General features: G+C 39.1%; 1 protein-coding gene across 3 annotated transcripts in view; it reads right to left on the reverse strand.

Annotated features, from left to right (window-relative positions):
• The window catches only part of TAOK3 (TAO kinase 3), a 413,079-nt gene that overhangs the window by 237,680 nt on the left and 162,494 nt on the right, over positions 1-12,905 (reverse strand). For all 3 annotated transcript variants that reach the window (XM_089677299.1, XM_089677309.1, XM_089677316.1), the window contains one exon: positions 7,406-7,487. In XM_089677299.1, the coding sequence (XP_089533425.1) occupies positions 7,406-7,487 (82 nt within the window). The remainder of the gene's footprint in view (positions 1-7,405; positions 7,488-12,905) is intronic.

Below are 12,905 nucleotides of genomic sequence, written 5' to 3' on the forward strand. Positions count from 1 at the left end.
GCCTGTGCTGATCACATGCACTCTCCCAAGAGGAAAAAAACTCTCTAGCAATACACACCAAACTGAGCATGTGCAGAAAGTCTCCACACGATCTGTCGTATCAGGAGAGGGACACTGGAAGAATGGGAGGATCAGAGAAGTCAGGATCAAACAGCATTTTTACACAATGCAGAGGATTAACCCCTTAGTTTCCACAGTGAATATAACAAGCATTCTTTACTGCATATACAGACTGATTTTACTATTGTGGGTTTAGTAACACTTTAAGACTAGTTTTGATAAGGAGCTAAGCTACTGTACTTTATAGAGTTCACAGGTGTACGCAAGTGTCCAGTTGTGGCCTTTTATGTCAGAAATTTAATTTTCTTAAAAAAAAAAAAAAAAAAAAAAAAAAAAAGGCTAAAAGTACAGACAATAATCAAAAGCTAAAATCTGGAGACCATGGATGCTTGACAGAAATATGGGGCTTCCCCTAGTAATTTTTTTTTTTTTTAAGGTGTGGACTCCAGAGCTTGCCATCCTTGTATCCTTATACTTGCTTCATTACGTCATTAAGTAGCAAATAAAGTATAATCATGGGGGTCTCTGAAGATATTGCTTCAAAAATATACCAGCGAATGCAACTTCAATATTTTTATCCTGATGGGTTCCTTTTAAATGGTTTTAAAAGAATGAAGCAAAGTACTTTGTCTTTAAAAAACAAAAAAAAACAAACAAAAAAAAACAGACAAGCCTTAATTCATATTTCAGCAATTTTTAGTTCAAAAGTATGTGCAAAAAGTATATCATGTAGATTGATAAGTGCATGGAGATGGTGTGCTAGTGAACTTGCATGTATGTTTACTAGAGAGCAAAAGGATTGCCAGATGCATGAATCAACTTCCAGAAAGAAACATCATCATAAACCTATGAGCCTGTTAAGAGATTATCTGTGGCAGCAGTATGTGTAACAAGGGAAGACAGTACCAAGTATGAATGGAGCTGTTTAGTACAACAACTTACACAATTCTATGAAGAAATTCATATAATGTGCAATGCCTTACTAGCAAAACTAATATAACGAATGAATACTCTGTAGTACAGAGCATGTAATTAATTTCCTCCTTTTATGCAACATCATGCACCCACATGGAACAGAGGACTAGTTAGATATAACAGTCCAATAAGAAAAACCACAGTTGGTAAAATAAAATGCAATGACACCTTTTAGAAATACATTTTCTGAGAAAAATGGTGACGTGTTCAATATTTATTACACATAACTTAATTTCTGAACTTGTCCGTTTTGGTCTCTTTGTATGGATTGCATGGGTTGTTACCGACAAGTGATGAACATTTCATGTAAGTAGCACCTTTAGAAATACATTTACTGTGATATATATATATATATATATATATATATATATATATATATATATATATACATACACATATACACACACACACACACACACACACACACACACATACATATATATATATATATATATATATATATATATATATATATATATATATATATATATATATATATATATATATATATATATATATATATATATATATATATATATATACACACACACACACACACACACACACAGTTGTGTTCAAAATAATAGCAGTCAGACATCACTAACCTGATCAATCACTGTTTTTGGTAGAAATGATATTTCTACATGGCAAATAATTTACTGGCAGGTGTATAGAAATCCAACAGACCCAACAGTCTTGACATGCATGCTGCTGATTCTGAGTAATTGAATCACTAATTGAAAGGGGCATGTTAAAATAATAGCAGTGTGGAGTTCTATTAGTGAGGTCATTCATTCTTTGAAAAACAGGTGGCAATTATTGCCCTTATTTAAGGAAGGAAGGCAGCAAATGTTGTACATGCTGCTTACAGTGCATTTCTCTCTGAAAATCTGAGGAAAATGGGTCGTTCCAGACATTGTTCAGAAGAACAGCGTACCTTGATTAAAAAGTTGATTGGAGAGGGAAAAACATATAAGGAAGTGCAGAAAATGTTAGGCTGCTCAGCTAAAATGATCGCAAATGCTTTAAAATGGCAACCAAAACCTAAAAGACGTGGAATAAAGCGAAAAACTACCATTTGAATGTATAGAAGAATAGCCAAAATGGCAAGGACTCAGCCAACAATCAGCTCCAGGAAGATCAAAGAAGGTCTAAAAAGTTACCTGTGAGTACTGTTACAATTAGAAGACGCCTATGTGAAGCCAAGCTATCTGCAAGAAGCCCCCGCAAAGTCCCACTTTTGAAAAAAAGACATGTGCTAAAGAGGTTACAATTTGCCAAAGAGCACATTGACTGGCCTAAAGAGAAATGGCGCAACATTTTGTGGACTGATGAAAGCAAGATTGTTCTTTTTGGGTCTAATGGCCGGAGACAGTTTGTCAGACGACCCCCAAACACTGAATTCAAGCCACAGTACACTGTGAAGACAGTGAAGCATGGTTGCGCAAGCATCATGATATGGGGATGTTTCTCATACTACGGTGTTGGGCCTATTTATCGCATACCAGGGATCATGGATCAGTTTGAATACATCAGAATACTTGAAGAGGTCATGCTGCCTTATGCTGAAGAGGAAATGCCCTTGAAATGGGTGTTCCAACAAGACAACGACCCCAAACACACCAGTAAACGTGCAACATCTTGGTTCCAGACCAACAAGATTGACGTTATGGAGTGGCCAGCCTAATCCCCGGATCTTAATCCAATAGAAAACTTGTCGGGTGACATCAAAAATGCAGTTTCTGAGGCAAAACCAAGAAATAGAGAAGAACTGTGGAATGTAGTCCAATCATCCTGGGCTGGAATACTTGTTCACAGGTGCCAGAAGTTGGTTGACTCCATGCAACACAGATGTACAGCAGTTCTCAGAAACAGTGCTTATACAACTAAATATTCATTAAGTGATTCAAAGGAAAGCAAAATCTTCAAACATTTTTCAGTTTATATAGTGAATGTTTGAATTTGTAAAGAAGAATACAAACACGGCTATTTTTTTGAACAGTCTAATATTCACTTTTCTTCATTTTTTTTTAAAGGAACAACACAAATTTGATATATTTTTCTTCATGTTTTGATTTGGAATAGAATGTGTAGTGTTCCCAATGCATTTGTGTGTATGGAAATAAAAGCTATTAGAAGGATTTTGAGCTTTATTCACTTTTTTCAACACACTGCTATTATTTTGAACACAACTGTATATATACACACATACACACACACACACACACACACACAATATTGCCAAAAGTATTGGGATGCCTGCATTTACAGGCACATGAACTTTACTGGGATCCCAGTCTTAGTCCGCAGGGTTCAATATTGAGTTGGCCCACCCTTTGCAGCTATAACAGCTTCAACTCTTCTGGGAAGGCTGTCCACAAGGTTTAGGAGTGTCTATGGGAACATTTGACCATTCTTCCAGAAACACATTTGTGAGGTCAGGCACTGATGTCAGACAAGAAGGCCTGGCTCGCAGTCTCAGCTCTAATTCATCCCAAAGGTGTTCTGTCAGATTGAGGTCAGGACTCTGTACAGGCCAGTCAAGTTCCTTCACCCCAAAACTCGCTCATCCATGTTTTTATGGACCTTGCTTTGTACACCGGTGAGCAGTCATGTTGGAACAGGAAGGGGCCATCCCCAAACTGTTCCCACAAAGTTGGCAGTGTGAAATTGTCCAAAATGTCTTGGTATGCCGATGCCTTAAGAGTTCCCTTCACTGGAACTAAGAGGTCAAGCCCAACCCCTGAAAAACTACCCCACAGCATAATCCCCCCTCCACCAAACTTTACACTTGGCACAAAGCAGTCAGGAAAGTACCGTTCTCCTGGCAACTGCCAAATCCAGATACCGCCATCGGATAGCCAGAGAAGCGCGATTCCTCACTCCAGAGAACACTAGCCCAGTCTCCACTACTCTAGATTCCAGTGGCGGTGTGCTTTACACCACTGCATCTAACATTTTGCACTGCACTTGTTGATGTAAAGCTTGGATGCAGCTGCTCGGCCATGGAAACCCATTCCATGAAGCTCTCTATACACTCTTGTACCAATCTGAAGGTCAAAATAAGTTTGGAGGTCTTTAGCTATTGACTCTGCAGACAGTTGGCAACTTCTGTGCACTTTGCGCTTCAGCATGCGCTGACCCCGCTCTATCATTTTACATTGCCTACCACTTCGTGGCTGAGTTGCTGTTGTTCCCAGACGCTTCCACTTTGTTATAATACCACTAACAGTTGACCATGGAATATTTAGTAGCAAGGAAATTTCACGGATGGACTCATTGCACAGGTGGCAACCCATCATGGTACCACGCTTCAATTAACTGAGCCCCTGAGAGCATCCCATTCTTTCACAAATGTTTGTAAAAGCAGTCTGCATGCCTAGGTGCTTGATTTTATACACCTGTGGCAGTGTTTGGAATCCAATGATTTGGAGGGGTGTCCCAATACTTTTGGTAATATAGTGTATATACACTGCTCAAAAAAAATTAAAGGAACACTTTTTAATCAGAGTACAGCATCAAGTCAATTAAACTCCTGGGATATTGATCTGGTCAGTTAAGTAGTAGAGGGGGTTGTTAATCAGTTTCAGCTGCTTTGGTGTTAATGATATTAACAACAGGTGCACTAGATGGGCAACAATGAGACAACCCCCAAAACAGGAATGGTTTTACAGGTGGCAGCCATTGACATTTTTTGCCTTACCCATCTTTTCTAACTGTTTTTCACTAGTTTTGCAGTTGGCTAGGGTCAGTTTCACTACGGGTAGCATGAAGCGAAACCTGGACCCTACAGAGGTTGGACAGGCAATCCAACTCCTCCAGGATGGCACATCCATACATGCCATTGCCAGAAGGCTTGCTGTGTCTCCCAGCACAGTCTCCAGAGCATTCCAAGAGACAGGCATTTACTTTAGGAGAGCTGGGCTGGGCAGTAGAAAGTCTGTAACCCATCAGCAGGACTGGTATCTGCTCCTTTGTACACGGAGGAACAAGATGAGCACTGCTAGAGCCCTACAAAATTACCTCCAGCTGGCCACTGGTGTGATTGTCTCTGAAAAAACAAAATCAGAAAGACTTCATGAGCAGTCCTCTAGTGGGCCCTGTGCTTACTGCCCGGCACCATTAAGCTCAATTGGCATTTGACATTGAACACTAGAATTGGCAGATCCACCACTGGCACCCTGTGATTTTCACAGATTAGAGCAGGTTCAGGCTGAGTACACGTGAGAGACGTGCAAGGGTCTGTAAAAGCTGTGGAGAACGTTATGCTGCATGTAATATCATTCAGCATGACCGCTTTGGTAATGGGTCAGTGATGGTCTGGGGAGGCATATCCATGGAGGGTCACACAGACTTCTACAGGTTAGACAATGGCACCCTGACTGCCATTAGGTATCAAGAAGAAATCCTTGAACCCATTGTCAGAAACTAGGCTGGTGCAGTGGATCCTGGGTTCCTCCTGGCGCACGACAATGCCCAGCCTCATGTGGCTAGAGTATGCAGGCAGTTTCTGGAGGATGAAGGAATTGGTACCACTGAATTGCCCCCACGCTCACCTAACCTAAATCCAATAGAATACCTCTGGGATATCATGTTTCAGTCCATCAGATGCCATCAGGTGGCACCTCAGACTGTCCAGGAGCTCAGTGATGCCCTGGTCCAGATCTGGAAAGAAATAACCCAGGACACCATCCGTCATCTCATTAGGAGCATGCCCCGACAGTGTCAGGACATTGTTAGGCACGCATACAAGCACGTGGGGGCTATACAAACTACTGAGTACCATTTTGAGTTGCTGCAATGAAAGTTCAGCAAAATGGACTAGCCTGCTGCATAATTGTTTCACCTTGACTTTCGGGAGGTGTCTTTGAATTTAGTCCTCTGTAGGTTAATAATTTTCAGTTCCATCAAACAATGGGACATCCTTATGTTCCTAGCACATTACCCAGTCCATATCCGTATAGATATCCAGCATGATATTTTTCTCCTATTGAGATCTGATGTGTTTTCAAAGTGTTCCTTTAATTTTTTTGAGCAGTGTATGTGTATATATTATCTATCTCTCGACTGAGTGTGTGGATTAGGGTACGGGTCTTTTTTTTTGTTCAACCCGATGGTTGAACAAAGAAACTGCCCCCTGTATGACCAGAAGTTCTGAATTAAGTATTACTTGTCAAATGCCAGTTGACTGAATGGGGACCCTCGCTTCCATGCAGCATCTTGCTCCAGCCAGTTTATACTATAAAAACATCAACATTTAAAGTGCCTGGTAGTAAACTCCACTTTCTATCTTGTACCTACAGGTAAACTGCTTGTTTAGGAGATATTTACATGTGAAGCAGCTAGTGATCTCTCCGATCTACGAGCGGGAGTGACATCATAGTTTGGCCATTCAAACAGCCGGAGCCTGCGAACCCAGAAGGACAATGAGGTGAAGGTGGAATCCCTGTCAGCGTCCCTGGAGGATTCTGTTTTTTTGTTGTTTTTTTTAAGGCAAGTTTGTCATGATGTACTAGTATGCACTGCATATTAGCATATTATGACATAAGCCTGCAGGTGGACTTTTTTTTTTCCCCTACACAATTTACTACTGCTTTAAGATAGAACTGTTTTCTGGGAAGTGATTGCTTGACACACTGAAGTTGGTGCTTGCAGCAAGCAGGTCTTCCTGTACCACAGTGAAACATCAATTGTCCTCTTAACCACTTAACAACCACAGCCAGGTGATACTTTAAGTTCAAATATTTTATTATCATCATAAAAGATATTTATCAAATAGAATTTCAAGTCTCCACGCAGGGAGATATGCATAAAGATGCACAGCAAACAATGCAGACTTGGATCTAAATCCCCCAAGCGAGGGGGTCGGTTCTTAAAGTTCAAATGGGGGCAAGGAGGTAGTGGCATCATCAACATTTTATACACTGTAAAAGAAAAAAAGAACAAAATAGACGGTGTTTGAACGGTCCATTCCAGCCATAGTTCGGGGAGCGATACTTTTTTTAATGCATAGATTTCACATCAGAAGTTGCTACAAGTTAAACATGAGATAAAAGTCACCAGCTACAGATGTATTTTCAATCTCTTAACTAAAGAGATCAGGGCTGTCATTAAGGGTTTGGTTTCAGCAAGGCAAAATGTGGATCTACATATTAGTAATCTTCCACCTGTGCAAATATCCAAATATAAGAGCACATATCAACACCCTTCTATCAGGTTGCAAATCTTCTGTTAGCAGATGCATAAGTAATCATACAAGGAATAATTGTAGCTTTTTTAGTCACTTGAAATAGTTGAATCTTGAGATCACTACCTAATACACACTTTTATTAATATGGATTGAAAAAAGCAAAACAGGCAGATGTATTACCCGCAGCAGCTCAGCAGACGTGGGCCGTTCCTGAGGTATTTTCTGCAAGCAGTAGTCCACAAATCCACGGAATGAGTCCGACCTGAATTTAAAAGTATATAATAAGCATAATAATAATTAAATATATAAAGATCTGTAACATCGAAAGCCTACAGTCATGGCCAAAAATATTGGCACCCCTACATTTCTGTCAGATAATGCACCACCGCGCCCAGAAAATTGTTGCAATTACAAATGTTTAGCCTTTCTCATGTTTATTTCTTTTGTTTGTATTGGTATGACACAAAAAAGTGGAGATAAAAAAAAGCCAAAAAACTGACATTCCATGCAAATTTCCCCAAAATGAACTGGACAAAATTATTGGCACCCCCAAATTAATCTTTGGAAGCACACCCCTTGGAAAAATACTTGAAATCAATCGCTTTCTGTAACCATAAATTAGTTTCTTACACCTCTCTACTGGAATTTTGGACCACTCTTCTTTCGCCAACTCTCAGATTTCGCCAATCTCTCTGAGATTGGAAGGGTTCCTTTTCCCAACTGCTGTTCTGAGATCTCTCCACAAGTGCTCTATGGGATTGAGATTTGGACTCATTGCTGGCCAGTTCAGTGCTCTCCAGCGCTTTGTCTGAAACCATTCCTGGGTGCTTTTTGACGTGTGTTTTGGGTCATTGTTCTGCTGTAAGACCCATGACCTCTGACAGAGACCAAACTTTCCAACACTGGGCCCAACATTGCACCCCAGAATTCTTTGGTAGTCTTCAGATATCATAATGCCATGCACACAGTCAAGACATCCAGTGCCTGAAGCAACAAAGCAACCCCAAAACATCAGTGAACCTCCACCATGTTGGACTGTATTCTTTTCTTTAAAGTAACAAATAACAATGAAAACTCTGCGCCACAGGCATAACCAAAATAAACCAACAATAAAGAAACACATATGAGTGTGATTATGGCTGCTGCAGTCTTCAAAATGTGTCTATATACACATTTATAGGGCTCACTAATGTGGAAGTTAGACTGTGCTGCCAAAAATTTGAACCAAAATTACTTAACAATTTGCAAATGCAAATGAAAATGGAAAAAAAAAATACATAAATGGACAACACAAGAAAGTACAAATAAAGTCCAATGTATCAGTAAGTCCCATTAAAATAATAGTTGCTTGAAAGCCAACAGAAAACACAGGTGACTACTTCCAGGTGCTCCAGGTTACCCCACATGTTTTTACACTCTTGACAATGGATGGACCTGCTATTACTAGACAGTTCACACTGCACTTTTTTTGGCTGGACCCACTGTGTGTCTTGTCACCAATTTGACCATTCACATGTACCAGGAATGTGATTTCTTTTCATGCAATACACTACCACAAAAGGTTCAGCTCCTGAAGACGTCCAATTACAGATGACACTAGTTGAAGCAGTGTTCCCCAGCCAATACATCCCATCCCATCCCATGAGCACAAGCCAGCTTCTGATTTCTGGGCTGTGGCAGCCATCTTAACAACAAGCGCTGTATGTACCCGGTGCCGGTCCCTAGGCACATATATACATGAGTGTGGTGTGATTGTTAGGTTTATGTTTTAATAAAGTCAGCTGCTTTGCGCAATGAACCTTTTCCCTGATACTGGTTTTTGAGTGGCAGTATATTGCATGGAAAGAAATCGCATTCCTGATACATGTGAATGGTTAAGTTGGTGACAAGATATACAGTGGGTCCAACTAAAAAAAGCGCACTGAGACCTGACTAGTAATAGCATGTCCATCCATTGTGGGGAGTGTAAATCCATGTGGGGTCACCTGGAGCACAAGGAAGTGGTCATCTGTTTTTTTCTGCTACTAATGGCACCAGCACCTGTTCACCTATCTATTGGCTTTCAATCAGCTATTATTTAAATTGGACTTATTGATAGATTGGACATTATTTGTATTTTCTTGTGTTGTCCATTTTTTGCATTTTCACATGTGGCAAATTGTTAAGTAATTTTGGTTCACATTTGCGGCAGCACAGTCTATATACACATTTATAGGTCTTTTCTTTAAAGGCCTAATTTCTTTTTCTGAAAACAGTAGAATGATGGGCATTATTAAAAAACTGTAATTTTTTTCATCTGTCCACATCACATTCGCCTAAAAGTATTTTGGCTTCCTTAGGTAAGCTTTGGCAAACTCCAATCTGGCTTTTTTATGTTTCTGTGCCAGCAGTAGGGTCCTCCTGGGTCTCCTACTATAGTGTCCCTTTTCATTCAGATGGCTACGTATAGTGCGAGCTTACACAGTTGTACCCTGTGCCTGAAGTCCAGCTTGAATTTGTCTGAAAGTTGATTGAGGTTCTTTAGCCACCATTCAAACAATCCTTCATTACAATCTTTGAACAAGTTTTTCTCTTTCGCCCACGTCCAGTGAGGTTAGCTGTTGCGCACAGTGGACACAGAAATATTAAGATCTCTGGAGATGGACTTGTAAGCTTGAGATTGTCCATGCTTTTTCACAACTTTTGATCTCAAATCCTCAGACAATTATTTGCTGCTCTTTCTCTTCTCCATGCTCCATGTGGCACACAGATACATACAACAGAAAGGTTGAGTCAATATTTCACTATTTTACTGGTTGCTGGTGTGATTTCTCTATTGTCAGCACATGTCAATTAATACAGGGGAGTTTAATTACAAATTACAAGAGCATCACAAACTTGGAAAGCAACCACTTCTTACAATTTTGAGAAGGTCCCAACAATTTTATCCAGTCCATTTTTGGGGTTTTGCTTGGAATATGTCAGTTTTGGCTTTTTGTTTCTCCACTTGAGAGTGCCTAAACATTTGTAATTGCAACAATTTTCTGGGTGAAGTGGTGTATTATCTGACAGAAATGCACGGGTGCCAATATTTTTGGCAATGTATTTAAAATACAGTTAAGAACACCATATCTGGATCAAGCAAACATTAAAGGCAGAATAGTTATTTTGTGAATAAAGATAAAATAGACATATCAATAGTTTGATCAACTAAAGGAGTAGAGCATGTTTACTTTGCAAAGTGAATTTATACCTAACTTAGTGAAGGAGTTGAAGCAAAGTGAAAATTCATTTTGCAAATAACACCCAATCTTGTACAAAGAAGAATTAAAAACAATAGAAAAAAAGAAAGATTTTTGCTTGCATGCAACTGCTGCTGTGGTCACATATAAATAGAGCCTCTGAATGGCCCTGGACACAGAGAGTTTTCATCCAGAGAAAGCATTTCTGGATGCAGCATATCAGCCAATTTATACACTGCCATAGCACAGGGTGCTATATTGTTTATCCACCTCTGAACACGGCAGCCAATCCACACTCATTTGTTTGTTTGAATGTGGCCTTACTTAGTGATTGAAAAGGAGCTGTGCTGACTTCCATGCAACCATGTGTGAACCAAAATCCTGTTTTGCATTTTTTATTTTTGCATTTTAATTAACCACTTGCCCTACAGAAGATATATCCCCCCACCCCTTCCTGAGCAGGTCATTTCTTGCTATACAGCACCGCGCTATTTCAACTGGTAATTGCACGGTCATGCAACACTGTACCCAAACAAAATTGAAGTCCTTTTTTTTCAAACAAATAGAGCTTTCTTTTGGTGGTATTTTATAACCACTGGGCTTTTATGGTTTGTGATTTAAACAAAAAAAAAAGGCTGAAATTTTGAAAAAAAAAAAAAAAAAAAAAAAAAAAACCACACGTTATTTTCTACTTTCGGATATAAAAAATATCCAAAAAACTCAAAGTTAGTTATAAATTTAGGCCAAAATGTATTCTGCCACGTCTTTGGTAAAAAAAAATCCCAATGCGTGTATATTAATTGGTTTGTGTGAAAGTTATAGCATCTACAAACTATGGTACATACACTGTCATTTAGGAAGGTTTTTACTTTGACTGCCTATCACATTTCTTCAGGTGCTAAAATGTCGGGGCAGTACAACCCCCCCCTCCCTAAATGACCCCTTTTTGGAAAATAGATACTCCATGGAATTTGCCAAGAGGCATATTGAGTTCATGGAAGATTTAATTTTTTTTCCCACAAATTTATGGAAAATGACGAAAAAAAATTTTTTTCTTTACACAAAGTTGTCACTTAAATGATATATTGCGTACACATGCCATGGGTATATGTGGAATTACACCCCAAAATACATTCTGCTACTTCTAACAAGTATGGGGATACCACATGTGAGAAACTTTTTGACAGCCTAGCCACATACAGTCCCCCAAAATCCAATGACCACCTTCAGGCTTTCAAAGAGCATATTTACTCATATCACTTCCTCACTACCTATCACAGTTTCGGAGGACCTAAAATGCCAGGATAGTACAAACATCCACCCAAATTACCCCTTTTTTTGAAAGTAGTAGTAGTAAATTTGTTGAGAGGCATGGTGAGTATTTATCAGATAACACTTTTGTCACAGAATTTTGAAAAAGAAAAAAAAGAAACAAAAAAATACTACTTTCAAAAAAGGGATCATTTCAGGGCCAACATTAGAAGAACATCACCCACTCTTCTAGCCACTTGAAGGACAAGCCTTTTCTGACACTTTGTTTACATGAAAAGATTTTTTTTTTGCTAGAAAATTACCTTGAACCCCCAAACATATATATATATATATATATATATATATATATATATATATATATATATATATATATATATATATATATATATATTTATTTATTTATTTTTTAAAGCAGCGGCCCTAGAGAATAATGGTCGGTGTTGCAATTTTTTGTTACACAATATTTGCGCTGCGATTTTTCAAACGCTAATTTTTTCAACCTTGCAGCAAAAATCCACAATATATTGCCCAATTGTTTGATAAGATATAAAAGATGATGTTAAGCCAAGTAAATAGATACCAAACATGACATGCTTTAACATTGTGCACACCCGTGCAATGGCAACAAACTATGTAAATGTTTAATATCCATAGGCGATGCTTTTAAAGCCTTTACAGGTCACCACTTTATATTTACACAGGAGGTCTAGCAGTAGAATTAATGCTTTCGATCTGACGTTCGCAGTGATAACTCACATGAATGGTGCATGTGGGAGGGCGTCACATCCTGCCGCTTGTAAATACAATCTAGCAGCTAATTAGTTGCTAGGATTGCTTTTACATGAAAGCTGACCGCTAGCTGAAAAAAAACGATACCAGGATGATGCCTGTAGCTGCAGGCAACAACCCAGTAGAACTACTCAAAGTCCAGCGATGTGCCAGTATGTTGCTGGTCCTTGTGGGGCATATTTGTAACATCAGAGAACATGGGAATATGATGAAATGGGTCTATGGACCAATATGACCGCAATTCATTTTTTTTTGTAATGTCCATGTTGAGGTTTAGAGCCAAAAAAGTTTTAAATTCAGAAACCGTGATAGGTTTCCACGTGAATTGTCTGGCAAGAGCTGAATTTGGGTGGGCGGCAATGTATTGTTGTGTGTATAAATTGCTTTGGCCCACAATC

The sequence above is a fragment of the Staurois parvus genome, unplaced genomic scaffold, assembly GCF_062004578.1.
Source record: "Staurois parvus isolate SC_StPar_1 unplaced genomic scaffold, SC_StPar_1.0 ptg000014l, whole genome shotgun sequence".
Classification (NCBI taxonomy): Eukaryota; Metazoa; Chordata; class Amphibia; order Anura; family Ranidae; genus Staurois; species Staurois parvus.